We start from the raw sequence: 21463 nt of genomic DNA on the forward strand, positions 1-21463 counted from the left end.
TTAAAAGTAGTTTATAATTTTAAAAAAATATTGTTAATTCTTTTAAAAAGTATTATCGAGTTGGTGAGTGTCAAAATTGACGTCAAAATAATAGTGTACAAATAACATTACTATTTTTAATAATATTTGTGTATTAATATTTTATATATTTATTTTAATATGACAAAATATAATGCATTAATGTTTGTTGATGTATGAAAAATATAAATATTTTTTTAACTTATTATTATTATTATTAATTTTTTTTTTTTTTTTTGGGGGGGGGGGGGGGGGGGGGGGGCGTGCACTGCGCATACCGAGTAAGTTAGAGAAGTTGCCATTTACAAAGAAAGGCATTAAATTGCACAGAGAAAGGTCGGTAACAGCTTCTATACAATCTCTATAACATCTCCTCAACGTGTACACACAATAAATGCTTACACCCACTGAATATATTTTGTCTCCAAAAGAATTCTGGGTCAGGGACAAGTGACAACCCCTCTGGCTGGCTAGCTAACTCCCTCCAAATTAAAAAAACGACAATTTATTAATTAACTAATTCATCCAAAGACAAACAATACAGTATATGGCAACCCTGGGCATTTATTCATCAACCCATATACATATATATATACTAATCAAGCATCTTTAATCACCAATTAATTAATGGGGGAGCTTGAAGCCTGACTTAGAAAAGTGTTGGGTTATGGGTTGAAGAAGTGGTTGCCACACCTGCATTTCCATCCAAGAGGCTTGTAATTGGAGTACTTGTTGCTGTAATAAGAAGAAGAAGAAGAAGGGGGTAAGGATGAGTCCAAAAACTCCATGGGCATGGCTCTGGCGGCTGGCTGGGGGCGGTGGCCGGCGGTGGGCATGGTGGGGACTTGCACCGCCAAGCAAGGGTGGCACTGGTTGCACTTGTTGTGGCAACTGGGTGGAGTTGACCCCAGCCTGGTCTTCTCTTCAAATGATAAACCCTAGACAATTAAGGCATGCAGCAGCAGCAGCTAAGTAAGTGTTCAAGTTAGCTATATATATATAGCTAGTACTCTATCTAATAAACAAAGAAAATCAAAATCCAGTCACTATATATATATATTTATATTATTATATATATATAGTGTGTGTGTGTGTGATGAGTTGAAGGCTTACCCAGGAGGTGTGTGGAAGTGGTTGTTTTTGAGTGAAGGAGGCGGCCGGAGAGAGAGGATGAACAAGGGTGGCAGTAATGGCAGTGGTACAGAGAAGAAACAGTGCTTTAATAAGAGAATTCATGGCAGCTGCTGATGAAGCATTTCATCTCCCATTAGCTAGCAATTGGACAAGCTGCAAACTGAACAGTTGTTGGATGCATGGAATGGAAAGGTGCAAAAATTAACCCAGATGCAAGTAATTTAGAGAGAGAGAGAGAGAGAGGTTTGATTCAATTTGTGAAAGGAAGAGGAGGAAGAAGTGGGAGAGGGAGCACAAAAGAGGGAGAGAGAGAGAGAGAAAGGTTTGATTTTGTGAAAGGAAGAAGTGGGAGAGGGGAGCACAAAAGAGGAAGTGGGGAGGGGGGAGAGAGGGGGAAGTCAAGTGGAAAAGAAGAGAGACTTTTACAGAAAAAAAAAGAGCAGAGCAGAGGGGGGTGGGTGGGGTTGAAAAGAACAAGTCAGTGGTGGGGAGCACAAAAGGAGGCCAAGAAAATGAAAGGAAAATGGTGGAATTTGACATCAGATGAGGATGGGCTTTTGGGTCTGTCCTTTCTTTTCTTTCCTAATGGCTTTGGATAGATTAGTAGCCTAGCTTGCTAGCTAGCTGCAGGGAAAGCGAAAGGACTGTTTGTCCTAGACCTGGGCCTTCACAAAAGATGAACCACAGAGAGAGCGCACTGTATATATAATCATATATATATATATTATATAATCAATAATGAAAACATTATTAAAACAATTCATAAAAAAAAATATGAAAAGAGGAATATATATGGGTGGAATTGGTAAAACCTCAATAAATGAGGGTGAGAAGACTCATCACTCATCATCTTCTTGCTCTTGCTTTCAGGTTTCAGCAGCAGACAGAACATGGGAGAGAGCGTTTGACTGCGATTGATTGAATGAATTAGGGTTGGTGGGGGGGCGGGCGAAGTGGGATTTCTTACCATTTATCAATCCATGCCTGCCCTTCTTGTTGCTAAGCCATAATCAGTGCTCTCTCCCCCTTCCTTCATTTTAGGAATTTTAACTGAAAAAGAAGAACACATATACATACATACATACATATATATATTATAAATCTGGTCGATTAATAAATTCTCTCTGCCCAAAACCAAAAGTTGTTTTCATCCTAGAAAACAGTGGAATCTGGGTGGCCTGGGAAACAAGCTCTCCTCCAATAGAATCAGACATTGATAATGGATGGAAGTGAAAACAAGCAGAGAGACAGAGAGAGAGATAATAAAGAGCATTGGAGATGCATGACACTGATTTAGAAAGTAGCAGTAAGTTCTGAATATGTTTTTGCCCTAACTGTAAAATTAGTCATGCTGTGAAAATTACTTTCGAGAAAAGGCTTTTGTGCGATAATATCTTTAGGGGTGAATAAAATTTCGATTAAATGAAAAGTAATGGTTCAATTTATAAACTGATTTAGTTTAATTTTTAAATTATTTTAATTCTATTTAATTTGTTTATTAAAAAAAATTAAAATAATTAAACTAACTGAAGTGTCAAAAACGATGTCATTTTTGACCAAATTATCAAATTAACTTCTTCATTTCAATCTCCAAATTACTTCAATTTATTTATATTTTATTATTTTTATTTTTAATTTTTTTATTCATTGAGTTTGAACAATTATTCGATCGATTTAGTTTCATTTTTAAAAAAATTTTGATCTATTCAATTTGATCAATTTAATCGAACCGAATGCTCACTCGTAAACATAGTAGTACTGTTTCACATTACCTAATATGGCAAATACACAACAAAATCTAGGGACTTTGATAAAATGAATAAATTACATTATAAATCTTGTAAATTTTAATTTTTGTCATCATGGTCGCTATACTTTAATTTTTATTATAATTATTTTTTAAAAAAATTTCATCAAATTTTGTTATCAAATATTGATGTAATGTACATGTTAATATAATCTAAGATTACTTAATATTAAAATTAACACAAACTCACAATCAAGTGATTTTAAAATTTATATTAATATATACCATGTTAATTTTACTAGCAAAATTTAACCCAAAAAAAAGTTTGAAAAATTGAATCATAACAACAATCAAAATTTAGTGACTATGCTGATAAAAATTAAAATATAATAACTAATTAATTATAAAAATAAATTTAAGAACTAATATTATACTTTATCTAAAATAATACCTTTATTTAAGATTTTAGAGGAGTAAATTTGCGCTCAATCAACCCAAAGATGTGACTTTTGCACATCTTAATCGAGGTGTGCATTGAACCGACTGGAATTTACTAATTTATTAAATTAAATTGAAGAATAAAATCAAATCAAATCAATTGATTAATTTAAAAAATTTTAAAAATCGAATTCAAAGTATATAAATTAAACTAAAAAAATTGAAAAAAAGTAAAATAACCAATAAAAAACACACAAAACTAAAGAAAACAATATCGTTTTATAAATATCAAAATAACATCGTCTTAAAGTTCAATCGGTTCAATTAGTTCGATTATTCTAATTAAAAAATTGAACTGAAAATCAAAAATTAAACTTTTAAGAAAAATTAATCAAATTAAATTAAACTAATTCAAGAAAAAAAATCAAATCGAATCAATTAATTCGATAAATATAACTTTTCTCTCCCTAGCCTCCACAAAAATAAATAACGTAGTTACTCACTTTCATATGTAACAATATTTATTGAGTTAACTAGTCATTGAGTTGTCACACTCACAAAAGTCTCTGCCGTTACTTAATTGAGATAATATTAAAAAGCACTTGATTTCCACTCAATTAAAATTTGCCAAGTTATCTTCAAAATTAATTTTATTTTTGTTTATATATGCATAATCTTTATAGCATAAAATTTGAAGTCTAATTTTACTCACATTTTCATTAAATAAGGTGTGATGAATGATTTTATTATGTGTAAAGAAAATTAATAGAAGATTAGGCAAACATATTTGATAAAATTAAGGATGTAAATGAGTCAAAGTAAGGCTCAGTCCAAATTTGGCTATGAAAAGTGTTCAAATTCAATTTGTTTAAATACTTTTATGTTCGGGTTTAATTCGTTTATTTTAAAAACAAACTTCACCGAAAATATCCCTATACCAAATTTGTTTACGAATTGTTCCCCGTATCTATAGGTATAAAATCAAACGAAACTTGTTCACGAAATATTCATCGAAAATATCCCTAAATGAAATGAAAACAAGATACTAAGAGAAATGCTAAAAAGATGTAAAAATAAAAAAAAACTCTTAGATACTAAGAGTTACAAAATCTTATAATAATAAAAAATAAGATGGTAAATAAAATCCATTGGGATTTTAAACACAGTTTCAGGACCCATTAAAAGCAGTTATACGGATTGACCGGGCCAACCAACCATTACAGCTCTTGCCTTGTGCAGCATCAAGTGAAGGGGATCTATTTCTATTCTTGATAATGATGATGAATGATGGATCCATGAATAATTCAGTCCTTCAGGACTGATCCATCAATCTTAAATGCGACTAAGACCATTCCACCATTTTCAATTTCCAACCAAAATGCCTCACAATCACAAGACAATCTATTTTCACAAATATAAATACATAAGTAAATGCTTATGCTATGATTGAATTGAACAAGTTCTATATATATATATATATATATATACAGAGAGCATTTGGATAAAGAACTAATATGATCGGATTATGATAATGGAAGAGAAAGAAAGCGTACTGACGAGACTGATGAATAACAAATCCAATAAAGGAGGCTGGCTTGGCTGGCTGGCAAGCGTTCACTGCAGCGACTTGTCCTTGAAGATTGGATGGATAGATATTTTCATTCATCATTTTTCGTTTTCATACGCTTTCTGGTTCAGTACCGATCTGATTCGCGGATCGCAATAAGGTCAAGCAGCAGCAGCAGCAGCAGCGAGATCCCTCGCACAGAGGAATAATATCTCTTTTCTAAACATACAGAGAGAGAGAGAGAGAGAGAGAGAGAGGATGCCGAGCCGTCCGTTACGTGAACTTAGGATTCACTTGGCTGGTGGACCCCCCCCCCCCTTTCCCTTTCATATTTCCACTTTTGTTTTTCTTTTTATTTCTTTTCGAACAAAAAAAAATGATTTTTTTCTTTTAATTGAATTGTTTTGAGTTTATCTGATTTCAAGATTTAAAAACAAATTTATAAATAGAATATTATGCAAATTAAAATTAAATAAGATAAGATGATTAACAATATTTCAATAAATAAGAAAGAAATAAAGAGCTCTCCAATTTTTTTTTTTTTTGTAAGGTCAATTTTTGGCATAAATCTATTTCACTTTCTCTAAAATTTTCTCTAAAATTTACGATTTGCCTGCTCCACAATCTTAGGTGAACGGGATAAATTTGTTGCGAGTCGAACCCTTAGATAGACACAGGAGATTGCACAATCCCGCACCAAGGCAATTTCAAACTCCCGACTTCACAATATTCTAAGCTCCCAAATATGTGCGGTGAATCGTTTGTACTATTCTAAGAGCTTTCTCAGGGGTCTAGGGTTGTGCGCAGCATGCATTAGGGATGATATACTGGTTACAGAACATCATAAACTAAGCCCTACTGATGTCAACAATGCAAAAAAAATTGAATTTGAAGAAAACTTAACCCTTCAAGAACAGAAGGTAAAATGTCATTCATACGGGGAAATGTTATTTGGATATTCCACTTTGACACTTTTGATAACACTTGTGCATGAATGTGTGAATAGTATTTCCGAATCCAAAATAATAACCCTAAATCTCAGAGAAAATCCTTGTTTATTTAGAACTTTAATCAAAATCTGAGAGGCATCATCTTTGCAGCATGCATTAGAGATGATGTAATTACTGGTTACAGAATATCATAAACTAAGCCCTACTGATGTCAACAATGCAAAATGTTGAATTTGCAGAAAACTTAACCCTTCAAGAGCATAAGGTAAAATGTCATTCATACCCGGTGTAGCTTCTGATGATTATATGTCAGCCTGAGCCCAACCCCTTGGAATTCCTGAATTCAGATCGATATGAATCCTCATCTTCAATTACTGGAGGTATAACCCATGTGCCAAGAGAAGGTCCAGATATTTTACCCCCTAAAAATAAGTTGAATTAAGCGCAGATCATAGTCGAAATAAGAAGATTTTAGCTTATGTAGCTAGGGTTTTGACGGGCTAAGCTTTACCTTCTTTAGTGGCTTCTTCACATCTCTTTTGGTAATTCTCTGACAGTTTGGGATCCAAAGCTTTCATTGCCTGATCATACTTCTGTTCAGCTTCACTAATGCATTTTGCCTAGTGAAGCAAATAGATGAATAAATAAGAGGAGAAAAGATCTACAAGATCTTCATAATTGATGTCCTCTAATTATCAAAAGTTCCAGAACATACATTAACTATGAGCAAATAAATTTGTACCATTTCAAGTTCAGATAAAAGAAGAGGGTTGTGTTAGGTCTTTGTAATATCCTTACTTACATGCACTCAAGTTTGGATTAGAAGGTCGCATGTAGCCAACCTAAGTAGTTGGGTAGATACTTCATTCATTTATTAGGAATTTCCATGAATAGCATAACATGCATAAACATAGAATATAATGATGGACTTTCTTCTCCTGGGGTGCATGATTGAAATATTCAGGCACCCATATTTTTGGGGCAGCAACCTTCCAATGCACAAAGTACTGAACTTTTTCTTTGCAGAAACGAGAGAGAGAGAGAGAGCAGATCATGGAGGCCAGAAATTTTACTTAAAAGTCTCTCATGCATTTCAATTCTGTTTATTAGAAATATTATAAATAGCATGTGGGAGTCTAGCAAACTATGGAATCGCTGGCAAGTGGCGTGGCGACTCCAATGGTGGGCTGCAAGCAGTGAAGGGTGGGGAAGGGAGAAGAAAATGAAAACGAAAAAAAAAAAAAACTGAAAACATCTTCTCTCTTTTCAAATTTTTGAAAACAAAAACAAGTAAATAAACACTATTATGTCTTTTTTGTTAAAATAGTAAAAAATGAAAATTGAAAAGAAAAACTTTACCAAATAGGCCCTAAGCAATATGCCTAAGCACAATGACAACAGAAATATGAAGATGCTGTTGTTTTTCATGAGTTCAAAACTAATTTAAAAAAGCAAAATAAATTCAACGTTAAGACCATAAGCACAGCCTTTACAGGAATATCATTGACCAAATAATGAAATAAAGCAAGCCATGATATTTATATCCTTTATCAGCAAATCATTTGGTTTACAAATTTACATGGAATGAGGGGGAGAAATGTTTTGATTCAGCCAAATGATTCTCCCCTCTCAAAGTTCCTTGAGTAAAAATAACTGTTGGCAGGTCCAAGGTTGGCTGGTGGTCATACAGTAGAATAATATTCAATCAGCACGTCCATAGTAATTAAACCTAAATGCACCCTCATACCTACCAGCATGGTTGGTGCTGTGGAAGCTCCATATATTCTGACAAACATGCGCAAAACATTGAAATTATTCTCCAACACATCGTCCTACAGAAAGAAAATACAATCTTTATCTTTGAAGGAAAGGATAACCATGTAAAACATAGAAGCACCCTGCCATAGATGGACTGACCTCATAGTCAAACCTACAGCATTCTCATGTCATCTTGTAACTGAGGAATCTGTAACATGCTTCCTCACATTGTAAAAAAAGAAAATAGTAGGATTAATCTGTCTTAATCTATAGTAAGTTTCAAAGAAAAAGAAGAAAAAGACTAAATAGGACGGACCTATAAGCAATGCCAAAAAGCATGACAGATGCACATGAATATGTATTGTGTCCAGCCAAAAATAAAAGTTAGGTGTTTCATAGAAACTTAAAAATACAAAATGCATATCCAATGGTTTAGCATGCAGCAAGCTCATGGCACGGCTATAGGTACCAATGCAAGCGACTCATGTATAGTTTGCCCGTTTCTTTGATCACATGCAGATAGTAGTACAAGATTAAAAGGTTCACTGCTTGTTTGGTAAATAATATTCCTCCTTTGGAAGTAAAATTAGTAAATCTGTGAAAGGTACACTCACAAATCATCAGAAAGCTCGACAAGGAATTCAGAAACTGATAGGAATTCCATGTGCAGTTCATTGACCTTCACAACAGCGTTGGAATAAATAAATTAATCTTGTGAAGTATGCAACTCCCATGAGCATGAAAAATTAATAATTCTAAGAATGGAATTGAGAAGTATTATCTAGTTTATAATACCAAAAAACAAAAGTGATCTGTAAACAATCAAAGGAATATACCTTTTCTCCTCTTAATTGGTATAAAAGAAGATTCAGCACCCGATAATCAAATGACTTTAGATGAATTGCTCTCATCACATCCTCAACTACAATCTGTCAATCATCTTCTGTTAAAAGGGTAACATGGCGGATGGATGCAGAATGAATGTTTTCACACAGAATTTCAAGGCCACAAAGAGCTCCTATTTTGAATTAGTTTAAACAATTAGGCATCTGGTTTCTCCAATTCAGAAGTTCTACAACGTCCCTTCCCCAACAAAAGAAAACACACATACAATATTCAGAAATAAAGGAATGTGCTAGATTCACTTCACAGGGATCTGGAAGGATAAAATAGTCTCTTGAGCTGCATAGCCTAGATAAACAAATATGGTAGTAATAATATTGGTCTTGCTCATTTCAAGTTTTATAAATGCTTTCAAGCATAATCTATAACCATAACAAAGGATCAGTATCATTGACAGATACGTATTCGACAAAAAGGTACAATAACTTCTAGTTCTCTCTATATTGTATTTAAAACAATATTTATAAAGAAGAAGAATGTGTTCAATTCAATTCTCAAGGACCTGGAAGTATGCAAAAGTCTCGAGTAGCATGGTCAAGATTATGGTTGTGGAAAACCAATTCCTACATAGGACTGGTGAAAGATGAAATCAGGTTTAGTGAAGGGTCAACAAAAGGTTCATATAGAGGATTAGAATGGGCTTTATATGCAATAATGTCTCAACATCGATTATTATGCTAAAACCAAAGTTAGGAGATATATCAATGTCACACATATTTGGTCTAACGCATTCTGACATCAATTGAATCATAATGTGTTTGTTGATTGCTTTATCTAACTCAGCATGTTTAGCGGGTTTCATTCAATGGTTAGGCAAAGCAGGAAGGCAGACTCATGAGAAAAAATCTATGACATGCTGAAGAATAGGCTAAGAGGGAAAGTGGTTCAAGAATTCTTTAGGGAAAACATCATGAGATTTTTTAATTACCAGATAGGTTTCCTTCGTTACTACAATCTGAGCATCCTTGGGAACTTCCTAAACTGCTAACAGTTTCTCCCATTATCTCATGCTCAAGCTCTTCATCAGTATTGTGTTCATGGTTTTGTTCCTCTGTGCATTCTTATTTATTTATCCTTCTATTGTTCTCCATAAGGAAAGTCAATAATGGACCACTAGCAATTAAGTGATCAAAATCCCTACAGTTAAGGCATTGTGATTGTGACTCAACATTTGAAGTTCTCCATATTTCTCTTTTATCTTTATGCTCTCTTGAAGGTGGCATATTAAGTGAAAGAGAAGCTAGCATTGAATTATTGTTCATAAAAGAGGTATGGTGTCTATGAGAAAAATTATCTCTACACTTCCTATCATGAGTTATAGGGGATTTATGCTTCTAAAAAAGTTTCTCAATCCTAGGGACCAATGTTGCAAGCTGAGAATTCAGTTGCTATCTGGAGGCAATATCGTCTGGGCCATTTGGGCATTCATGCGCTGAGGACCTTGTAATATTAGGTCTAGTAGGTGGATGTAGATGCTAATGTGTTAGACTCCATGGCACTCGTAGGTATACTAGATTTCAACATTTCTTTTTCCAATAATTAGTTGGACCAAGGCTAGACACTATAAATCACTAAGGAAGCTCAAATCTAAAATAGGGACAATGTGGGCTAATGGGTATATGTGTATGCAAATATGGAATATATGTAATAATTGGGGTGAAATAAAATTCTTTTGGGGGTGTGGGGAATTAAGCTTATAAGGTCACAGTAATTTCAGCAATAGCAGCCAGGAAATATGAATACCTTCTTATTGCTTGTTAACCCACAACAGAGCTTTCTCTCTAAAGCCCAATATTCTTTGCCATGCTTGAATTCCTCTTTTATTCTGAAAATATAAAGATACAGAAAGCAACTCAGCAAAACCCAGTCCACAATGGAAAACTTAATATAGCTTGTTTCTTTCACTAAAAACAAGAACTCGGACCGTTCATTCAAATTTCCATGATGCTCAAGTAGAAGACATAGAGGTCTGAATGGATCAGTTTTAAAAAGCTCTATGAACTTAATAGGGCAGCTTTGATTAGCTTCCTGCACACAGGCAAAATTAGTGGACCTTTTCAGAATTCACAAACTAGTTTAGGTAACATTGTACTTCTCCATTTAAAGATTGCAGTATTACCATATGAAGCTGTCGTTCTAAATCTGTAACTTCTTCAGTTGGCAATTTCAGTATTTTCTCATTTAATCTATCCAACTGTGTCACCAGAACCAAAAGAATATTGAGAAACAATTAGAGAAAGAGAACAATTACCACAGAGTCACATTGTCAAACTTTTCATAGGTTGCAACACTATCTACCACAATTGTAATAAATTGAGAATCATCTATGCAGAAATTCTATGGATACTTCAAGCAACAAGTCTTCTTCGCTCTAGGCCAATAAAGAAAAGAAAAAGATGAAGGGATAAGCTTGGTTTTGATCATTTAATCAGGAAACTAGTAACGATCCTTCAATTGGGAAGCAGAAATATTCAAGGAAGAAAATAATGTTTTCTTCATTCAGTTTCATGGGTAACTGAAATAAAATCAAAACAAAATTCAAAATTCTCATATTTCAGTCAAAATGGACATGTTTCATGATGTTTACTGGAACAGTGATGTATCTCTCAAAAGACAAAATTCTCATATTGCAACTGGGATGATTTTCGAACATCACTTCCAAAATTTACCCAAAAGGCCAAAAAAAAAAAAAAAAAAAAAAAGGATTTAAGGTTGTGTTTGGATAGAGATTTCAAATGATGTCATTTTAAATTATCTAATTTTGGGAGTGTTATTGTATGAACATTGACCAAATTGTAATGTTTCAACTTATTCAATCAAAACATCATGAAACATGATGTTTCAACCCAAACATGAGAACTTCAGTTTTTTGCTTTCATTTCATTTCGGTTACCCACGAAACTAAAATGTTTCAATCATTTTGACCAAAATGAAACAATCTTTTCTTCCTAGCTGACAATTAAATTGATTTACAATTTTTCTAGTCCAAATTATTATATACACCTCAGCCATGTCCAACTAGTCATATTTAGCTATGAAAATACAGACATATGGTGTTTGGTCTATGCTTTCAACTATTTCATTAAAAGGTTATCTTAGTGGACGAGGCTCCCCATTTTGCACGGGTCAATAGAGGATCCATGATTTCAACTATTTCATAATGTTTCCATGATGTTAGGGTTCAGTTTCCAAACAAACCAACACAATCCATCAAAACAATATTTTGATCCCTGGAAATATGTAATACTACAACTTCGCTGATAAATGATTGCAGTCTGCCTGGTTATTATATTCAGATTCTTGACAGAGCTTCACATAATTAACGAATCACTTCTCATTGTTTCCCCATTCAAGAAGAAGAGAAGATAAGAGGACAGTGCAGCATGAACACATACCTGATATATATAGCTTTCTGTGAATGAAAGAATTGGTAAATATCTGAATATTGATTGAGGCTTGTTAACATCCATGTCATGAAACATGAAATAGGATCTGCACTGTAGACAATCATCACATCAGCAATTGGAAAATTCAGATGGAGAAGAGTTTGCAAGAGGAAAAGACATTTATTGATGTTCCAAGACTGTAATCATCTTCATTAACTCTTTTAACATCAATAAAGCTCAAGTACCTAAGTCAGTTGCTTAATTATTCACAAAGGAACAGATAACAGTAAAGAGCATGGCCGCATGTGAAATAAAAATTGTAAAGACCAATTTTCCGCTCCCATGTTGCAATGCTCATACTAATACCAAATCTATTTGTGATGTAGTATTGCTTACAAAATCTTCCAATGTAGACTTTGCATCTTGCATTGCCGTCAGACCAACCATAGCCATGTCTTCATGCTTAGTTTGAAATGAATCAAAACCAGACTTATCTTGAGAATTGGCTGCAAGAAATAGTGTCGGATGTATGTGAATCAGTGAATCAATGAACTGACAGAAATGTGTTTATGAATTTTCATGTGTTTCAAAAGTAATATTTGTCAAACCTAGCAAGATAAAATTCTCCCATGTTTCAGAACCACACCCTAGGCTTGCATCTTTTCCGCATCAAATATCTTGATAGACAACAGTTCAAGTTCAAAAATAAAAGATAGTGGCAGCCTATGTTTGAATTTCAGAAAACAAAAATATGGAAATAATTTAATTCTTAAAAAAATGAATCCCTAGTGCAAAAGGGATTCATTTTTTTAAGAATTAAATTATTTCCATGTTTTTGAGTTTGAATTTTAACAAGTTAACTTTTCAAAGTTTTCTTTGTTTTTTGTTTGGTTGGGGGGGGGGGGTGGGTGTAGTTTCTCTCATCAGAATATCTAGTTTGTTGTTCAAAGAACCAACATTGCTGCACATGTAAGGAAATTCAGAGAACAATATCATAATAGCTCTTAAAACAACCATAAGGTCACACCTTCTTCACTGGGGCAGGGCAATGCTTCTTCAAGAAACACAGCAGAAATCTGTCAAAAAGAACAATCAATATAAACCACATGCAATACTAACAAAATCAGAGTGAGCAGAACGTAGAGTATACCTCGGTCAAGTTCTCATATATCAGCTGACACTTTTTCTCCAAGTTGAGTTCACCACATGGATGTAGCTTATATATTTAATTTCAAAACCAGAAAGAATCAGCAAAGTGAATATATGCCTTTGCATCTTTTTGTAAGCAGCAGAACATGCTAATATAGCACAAGTTTACATTTCAATACAAACGTAAAATATGCATAGAGGCATATTGCATGGATAATTGAAATCTATAGCCAGCTAATGTATTAACAGATTGGCAAAACCAAGTAAAGATTATACCACTTAGCAGCTGACAGTGAAAGCCATGCTCCCATTAATTTCATTATAGGCCAATACTATTATTAATAAGGCAAGTTTCAAGTAGGGATATAAGACAGAATGTATACAACCATAAGTCTAGCTGTTAAATCGGTGCATTTCTTCCCTGTATTGAGAGGAAAGAGACACATGAGTTCTTTTTGACTAAGACTAGTTCTATATTTGAAGGGTAATTTTGCTGGTTTCTCTTCGGATAGGAAATGCCCAAATTCAGAAACCAATGTATTCCACAGTTTGCATAAAAGGCTACACGAGTTTCACCACCCATGCCATTTATTTCACTATTCAAGTTGCATATTAATCTTACCCAAATTGAGATTCTCTATTTTGTTTTTAGAATTATTTCTCCTTTTCTTTTCAAAACTTTAGGATCAAGAAAGCCTTCACACGCACTAAACTGATCCCGAAATAACCACAAGAATTGTTACATGTAAGTCTTAGCTTATATTCCAGGTGAGAAATTGCTGGTTCCAAATCCAGAACAGACTCCAAAGACCTCCGAATCACTGTTCCTTCAGCCAGAAAATACCCAAAAAGCATATGATGTTACCCTATTCTTCCACAATCCCACAACAAATAGGTCCAATCCGCTTCTCCTCTGAATGATTCCATTTTTGAACCATTACGAATTCTTCTTCTTTCTTTCTACTTTTCAAGTTTCACGTAACGATTGGGAGACCCATATAACATTAACAACGGCGATAACAAAGGTAGGTTGAGTCCTGGGGATGTTACGATTGCAAGAAGAAGGAAAAACACAAGTGCTCGAACTGAAGGATTACCAGAAGGAGGATCAGATTGGCGAGGAAGCGATCGGAATCGGGATCGTTTGGATTGTTGTCGCCTCGTGATTGCATCAGCTGTAGAGTCCTCTGAGCTCGCTCCAGCGTCTTCAGCTCTTCCATTTCTTTTGCCGCTCACAGAGAGAGAGAGAGAGAGAGAGAGAGAGAGAGAGTAATTGTTTTGAGTATTTACTATTTGAACACTCGCTATAAATATATAACAAATTAATACATAAATATTGTCAAAATATTATAATTAAATGTTAAATAACGTTTTCATAATTTTATTTGGTTTAAGAATTACTATTTTATATATTATATTATGATATATAAATCTATCTATTTAAAAATAAAAAAATAAATTATAATTATCAATACTATTAAAAAAACTTTTATTTAAATTTTTTTAATACTTTCATATATCCATAATATAAGTTACCCTATAATGTATATATAATATATACAATTTCTCTTTTTTTTTGTTTTGTTTTGATATAATGTTAGTAATTCCAGAAGTTCTTGATTATAGAGAAATTTTTACTTAAATTATTTTACCTTTTTTAAAATCTATGATATGTCTTAATTCAATTCAAATGTATAAATTTATCACGAGTCGAATCTTAGGGTCTAACCCTTATAATAGATACAAGTGATTGCAAAGAATTGCATGGAGATAAAATTAAACCCACGATCTCGCGATTTCATAATGCTTTGAACCAAATCATATCCTAAATTTATTTTATTTTTTGTTTGATTTGGTTTCATGGCATAAAATAATTTTTCTAAATTTCTTTAAATTCAAAATTGCTCACGATTATGAACTAAGGTTAATTTTAAATAAGATTATTATGAATTTAAATATATCACATAATTTGTGAGAATTATTTATCAAATTTATTGATTATTGTAATATTTTCGATAAAAAAAAAAAACCATTTTACAAATCTTTCCATCGGGTTGTCCCATTCCCACCAAGTGTTCTGTTCAAAGCACTCCAATACTGCTCCACAAAGAAAAAGGAGAACTATTTGCTGCTCTATATATATGTCAGATGACATATTAAATATAAGGGATAATTATAAAAATAATTCATTTTTTTGAATTTATAATTTCATCTAATTCTTTCAATTTTAACAATTAGATCTAAATTAGTTTAAATGTGTGTAATTTTATCCATCAATTTAGAGAAAGTGTTCATATTGAGTTGACATAATAATACTTGTAAAACTCATATATATATATAGATGAAAGTAAAATATATATATATATATAATTTGTTGCATATAATTTATTTATTTATAGATATTGCATTGTTTTTATTTTTTTACTTATGTCTACATGTTAGTCTCACAAATATTATTATTATATGACACTTAATATGCCAAATTAACAAGAACACACTTTCTTTAAATCAATTTTACATATTGAATAAAATTATATCTAATAGAGTCAATTTGAACTTAATTGTAAAAATTGAAGAAAATTGATAAATTTGCAAATTTGGGAGAATGATTGGATTATTTTCATGATTAGTCCTAAATATAATTATAATATCACATTAACACGATGACAGTGTTAAAACTTTTTTAGTTTAGGTATAAAGTCCAATAGCAAACTCTTATGGTTTTGATTTCTTAGCATGACTCTTCATTTGATCACCACCACTCTTTTCAATTTGGGACTTTTGCATTTGACTCCCACAACTACTTTTGCTGCATCTCCCATAGCAGTTGCTATTTCAATTCACATTTAGTTAGGATCTCCTCTTACAATCCAAGGTGTGCATGCAATTTTCTTTTCTAGCCTACTGACCAAAGAAAAAGACAAAAATTACATATAAAAACGACCTTCTCCCAATTTCGGCAAAACAGATAAGTTCATGCAAGTCCGCATGGACAGCTCAGCTGGTCACAACTGATAGGCACAAAGTGCCTTCAAGGTGAAGTTTGGGACAAGATAAGCTCATGCAAAAACAAATGCAAGTTCCAAATCCAAGATACATACTAAAATTGCTTCTTTAGAAGCATATCACCAGTTCCCTTAAGTCTACTAAGAGAAACAGTGAACTTCAAGTATAAAGCAAGAAGAAAGCTAGTTTGCAGCTGGACAAGTATGGCAGCTATGATTTTCGCTGTCCAATGCTTGGATGGATGGGAAATAACCAGTAATCATTTACTAACACAGAAAAACTAGTTTACAGGAGGGAAAAAGGAGTCTTACTATTCTGATTGTTCTGTTCTTTCATATATATATATATATGTATACACAAGTTTGATAGTTAAATAGTATAAATGATCATTAAACTTTGCACAAAAGTACAAAAGATTACTGAACTTTAATTTATAATCAAAAGATTACTAAAGTTCAATTTAGTACATAATTCAATAATTACCATTAATTGCAGTTAAAAAAGACTAATGAAATGTTAATATTTTTGTACTTTAATGTAAAATTCAGTGACATTTTTATACTTTAGTGCAAAGTTTAGTGACATTTTGATATTTTTTGTGCAAAATTCAGTAATTATTTATGCTATTTAATCGTTCACGTTATTAGCCACGTCAACATTCCGTTAATCTCTTTTAACGACAACTGACGGTAGTTATGAAATTGTATATTAAATTGAAATTCAAGGATTTTTTTGTACCTTAATGTAAAGTTTAGTGATCATTTATGCTATTTAGTCCCAAGTTTGAGACACTCATGGCATAGGATTAATCATTTCCTACAATCTTATGGTCCAGTACAAAGAGAATAAATATTTCAAAGAAGAATGGGTTACGAAAGGGTATAGTTCATTTTTCTCTTCTTTTCTTTCTCTTCCTTATGATGTCTTGCATCCCTCCAAAGTGGAACTTAGGAACTCGAGTATATGATTCCTACAACAAGACCATGATGCCAAACAGAAAAGCCATTTCCCTCAAAAACTAGATTTACCTTCTCAGCTTTCAGCGGCTAAGGAGACAGTGTGTCTCATTTGGATTTACTGCTACAAAATCCTAGGGACTTTCTGTTTTAGCTTCCTTCTGGGTAGTCAAAGATTGGATTTGGGAGATTTCCAGCTGTTTTTGCCCTGCTTCAGCTGAGTTACACGTTTCAATGGCTTCCTGCCGTTGACTAGGCCCCCGCTTTCTGTCCCACACCTTCCCAATTTTTCCGATTGCCAGAATCAGGTCAACCTGCTTTTGTTGCTGATCCTGAATTATTAGAAAAATCAATAAATAAATAAGAAGTCAGAATCATAATAGCATTGGACCACCATGGGAAAAGAGAGCATCTTGACACTCAAATTGACTGTGTAACATGCCAAACCATAAAGTTAAGCTTCAGACTATTAGAGAACATAAACCAATTAAACATTCTTCAAATCACCAAGCAAAAAAAAAAAAGAAAAGAAACATTATTCAAATCTCTAGCAATATTTTCAGATCTTTCTCCAAATAGTGCTACTGGTAGCTGACTGTATTTGGCAATATGAAGCTCACACAAGAATAGCACTGAGTGTATATACAGGACTGACTTTTTGGTTCTAGTTTTCACTGAGAAAACATGGCAGTTTGATCCAGCATCAGAAATGAAAGGTGAGATGATTTACCATGTTGCACACACATGTGCGACCCACATTTTATGAGCAAACTAGTAGCATAATGAAAAATGTGGGATCTTCTGTTCAGGGTTTGGGCTGAAAAGAACATGATAATTTAATCTAGGCATCAGTAAACCAACCTGAACAGTTGGGTGCGCTTATAAGTCCATAAGGGCATTAAGTGGAAATATCAATGATTACATATAACATCACAAGGACTGAACTGGCAAAGACAGAATATAATGTGTGCATTTAAAGGGGATGAGGCTGCAGCCACCATGACGGTTTAGCAGGAGAGAGACATCCAACAACCAAATGCATCTTGCCCAGAAGAACTTCTAAAACCAATTAAAAGATTTTCAGCTTCCATGTGTTCATTATGGACATAAATTTCATCATTAAACCTTTGTTTTCATTCTTTCCTTTTCTCTTTCATATGAGTTCTATCATTGATAACATGCATCCAAATATCCAATGCTAGTCCTAACTAACTCCAAGCCAAATCTTTTTATGACTCCACATTATCGATTGCCCTGAGTTTCGATTCTAAGCAAATGTTTTGTTCCATAGTTATAGAATTATCAAGCCACACTAATGTCCAAGTTCTCCCAAAGCACAAGTGCAAATGCAGCATAAGTGCAGGCAAAGTGAGATGCATGCTAGATATGTTTCCATTAAATAAACTCACTGTTCTAAACATTATTATATTGGTTTTACACAATGATATTATATTTTTATAAGCTAAATAATGATATAAAAAACTTGGATAAAGGTCCTCACGTTCAAGACATTGCAGAAACATGTTGCACACAATAATTGAAACTACATGATAAATCTTCGGCATATTAAACAAAAAACTCACTTTGACTTTGATATATTGCATGATGATGTGGGCTGACTGGCTGAGAACATAAATAATTAAACTTTTATACAAGTTGATTGTTAATAATTTAAAATACATCTTCTAATTCCATATAATTACCTTCGATAGGCAATAACTGAGCACATGACTTTCTCCAACAAACAATTCCATCTAAATGCAAGTGCATGATTCCATTTAAAGGGGGAACTGTCATAGGTTGCAGGTGGGAGCTGGTATTTTCTAATGCCATTAACAAGGATGGAAAATGACACGCACAATTTAGTAAATATGAAAATAAGAAAGCATTATTTGTCAAACACTGGATGCTGAACCCTGGCAAGTGACATGTGACATCTGGTTGAGCTTGTGAATATAAGACAACATAAGGCCTGACTTGGAGATACACAAACCTTAAAGTTCAGTGCAAGGATTTTAACAGGCCCCATCATCAAACAGACAAAGGCAGCCAAACAGTGTGCTAATAGGGATACTAATATTTCTTCATTCAGCAACAGTGTTTGTTGACTACTAATTGGATGACCAGGAAAACTAATCTCCAAGGGGTCAAGACATCCCAATTCCAAGATCACTTTTTACCAAACAACCACAGACAATAATATGACTAAATGATTAACCAATTTAAACACAACAGGAGTCCAATTCTGAAATGTAAAACCATATTGTAAAACCATATTACGGTTGCGTTCTTTCTTTAATTTGCAGATGCAGGACACATATAAGGTCTTGAACAAAGTTCGTGTTTATTTTGAAGTGTGTATGTTCTGCCAGATTTTGGCATGTTTGGAAATGATGTTACATGCCTTGTGAACCATTGAACTGTCTCAGCTGGTCAGTCCACTAAAGTAACACATAAAAGACAGCTCTTTGACAATGATTCTTCTACAGAAAACTTTTAACAGTAACAATTTTGCAACAAAACAGTCCAAAAAATATGTAATGTGCTCCAACAGGTAGAAATCAGATGAATTGAGCAGGTGATGAAAATTATGTTCTCAGATCTACCTGCATTGCAAGCAGAACCTTTTGAATTTCAGAAAGCTCCTTCTCCAATATTTCTTCTTGCAGTACTAAAGCTCGAGTTGCCTCTGAATTCTTTTGAGCCAAAGCTGCAGCCTTTAGACATAAACAGGAAACTAGAAATCATAAAAACAAATAAATCAATAAATCTTGCAAACTAGATTGACCAGTGCTTCTTCATGAATAGGATGCACTATCATTATCCCTAGTGCTATATTGCCTTTCATTTTTGTAAAAAGAACTAAGAATCAAACTCTATTTCATCAACCTGCTAAAAGAGTCACCTTCTTATCCTTTGTCCGGTAACATGATAGAGGAGTCATGTTCTTTTAACATGGAATTCTAGATGACATGTAACTCTAATGATGTTATGTTCAAGTAAGAATATCGAGCTCATAAGTTACATTACTCCAATACACTATGGAAAACAACATAGCTTAAACCCTGCAGGGATTAAACAACTGTAATATAAATCTTCCTCATGAATATGATTCTCTGGATAAACCAAATATAATCACAATTATTCGGAAGAACCAGTACTTTTCTCATTAGAAATGAATTTAAAATCTTCTTCTTCTTGTTGTTAACAGAGCACTGTAAAGCAAACCGATAAAGAGTTGTCGAATAGCAGTAGAAGATATCACTACCTCAGAAATAGGCTCTTTCAAAGCCTTCCTTGTAACCCTAAACCGAATTCCCAACTTCTCAATCTGCCTCAACATAACCCTAATAATAGTGGCCGAGCTCCGAAGATCGTCTTCCAGTTTCTCAATCCTCCCAACCAGAACGGCAACCGGATCCTCAGTCTTCCTCGCGTTCGCGCATATTCTGCTCCACTGCCGCCTCCGAATCGAAGCGCCAACGGCCACCGCAGCCGCCAACAGAACAAACTGCCACTGCCACACCAAAAACCTATTCCCCAACCACGTAAAAACCGGCCTCTGGAAGCTCGAATTCACCGCGAAACCAATCGAAATCGCGGCCGACGGCGCCAGGCACAAAAATTCCACAACGGAGAGAAAAGCATCCAAGTTGAGATTCGCAGCGCCGCCGGCCCTCCGAAAGCTTCCGTCCGGTGGGAAGGCTCCGACAGCCCAGTGTCGGGCAGCGACAGAATCGAAATTAACGGGGTTTGATGAATTGGAACTCGGAGTGCGAAATTGCGGAAGATTTGAGAAGCGCGTGGAGGATAAAGAGGGGAAGAAAGTGCGAGAGGGGAAATGAGTGTTTGGGGAGAAGGAGGAAAGGCGAGAGTAGGGATTGGCGAGGAGGTTTTGGGCTGCGATTGCTGACATTGTGGGGATCGGATCGGATCCAATCTCGCTGCGATTAAGCCATGGTTTTGTGCTTCTGCGAGGGGGGAGAGTCTGTCAAACTTTGCTTCATCCTCAGCTCAGCCGGAAGTAACGATACGCCCAACGGTTGACAGTTTTTCCACTGCGTCACGGCCTTACCCTAAGATGCACAAAAATACATGGGGTGACGATTCGACGTTTCTAAATGTTTTTAAAATGATAAAAAAGTGTGAAAAATATTTTAAATTATTTTTATAATTTTAAAAATATTTTAGTAATATTAATAAAATATAAAAAATATATTTAAAAATCCATTTTCGTCTACTAAAAAGGTAACTACGTTTATCCATCTCTAATTTTTTTCTACCTTTAACTTAAAATTTTTATTTTTTTTAAAATTTAATTAAATATATTATAAAATTTATATTTATTTTTAGATTAAACAATTATATTTATATTTTTTTATTTACACATTTTTTTATTTTTTAAAAAATATCATTTACTTATTTTCATTTCTTATTATATTTATTTTTTA

The 21463-nt window shown here is 33.8% G+C and overlaps 2 protein-coding genes across 6 annotated transcripts; both read right to left on the bottom strand.

Moving 5' to 3' along the window:
* Nucleotides 1–1254: 1254 nt before the first annotated feature.
* LOC127799489 (uncharacterized) lies at nt 1255–14320 on the bottom strand. Of its 5 annotated transcripts, none has more exons than XR_008022642.1 (16): nt 14148–14320; nt 13052–13117; nt 12929–12977; nt 12298–12407; nt 11911–12012; nt 10635–10709; nt 10440–10543; nt 10259–10340; nt 8449–8541; nt 8227–8291; nt 7772–7784; nt 7606–7686; nt 6366–6474; nt 6138–6276; nt 4895–5042; nt 1255–2202 (listed from the first exon to the last, which is right to left on the bottom strand). XR_008022642.1 is itself a non-coding variant. In XM_052333559.1 (15 exons), the coding sequence occupies exons 1-14, from the start codon at nt 14268–14270 to the stop codon at nt 6164–6166; spliced, it is 1185 nt and encodes a 394-aa protein (XP_052189519.1). In that variant the 5' UTR covers nt 14271–14320; the 3' UTR covers nt 2933–5042; nt 6138–6163. The 5 variants fall into 5 exon arrangements, 3 of the variants coding, with proteins under 3 accessions (XP_052189519.1, XP_052189520.1, XP_052189518.1); XR_008022641.1 differs by having other exon boundaries at nt 4891–5042; XM_052333559.1 differs by lacking the exon at nt 1255–2202 and having other exon boundaries at nt 2933–5042.
* A 2259-nt stretch (nt 14321–16579) lies between these two features.
* LOC127798724 (uncharacterized) lies at nt 16580–21093 on the bottom strand. The gene is made up of 3 exons (XM_052332283.1): nt 20281–21093; nt 19619–19729; nt 16580–17344 (listed from the first exon to the last, which is right to left on the bottom strand). The coding sequence occupies exons 1-3, from the start codon at nt 20926–20928 to the stop codon at nt 17147–17149; spliced, it is 957 nt and encodes a 318-aa protein (XP_052188243.1). The 5' UTR covers nt 20929–21093; the 3' UTR covers nt 16580–17146.
* Nucleotides 21094–21463: the final 370 nt, after the last annotated feature.

The sequence above is a fragment of the Diospyros lotus genome, chromosome 4 (genome assembly GCF_014633365.1).
Source record: "Diospyros lotus cultivar Yz01 chromosome 4, ASM1463336v1, whole genome shotgun sequence".
Lineage (NCBI taxonomy): Eukaryota > Viridiplantae > Streptophyta > Magnoliopsida > Ericales > Ebenaceae > Diospyros > Diospyros lotus.

Coding starts and splice junctions, on each gene's coding strand:
- LOC127799489 (XM_052333559.1), bottom strand. CDS start 14,270: ATGGAAGAGCTGAAGACGCTGGAGCGAGCTCAGAGGACTCTACAGCTG. Junction 12,978..13,051: donor TATATGAGAACTTGACCGAG/GTATACTCTACG, acceptor TCTTTTTGACAG/ATTTCTGCTGTGTTTCTTGA. Junction 8,292..8,448: donor ACCAATTAAGAGGAGAAAAG/GTATATTCCTTT, acceptor GCTGTTGTGAAG/GTCAATGAACTGCACATGGA.
- LOC127798724 (XM_052332283.1), bottom strand. CDS start 20,928: ATGTCAGCAATCGCAGCCCAAAACCTCCTCGCCAATCCCTACTCTCGC. Junction 19,730..20,280: donor TGAAAGAGCCTATTTCTGAG/GTAGTGATATCT, acceptor TTATGTCTAAAG/GCTGCAGCTTTGGCTCAAAA. Junction 17,345..19,618: donor AGGTTCTGCTTGCAATGCAG/GTAGATCTGAGA, acceptor CTAATAATTCAG/GATCAGCAACAAAAGCAGGT.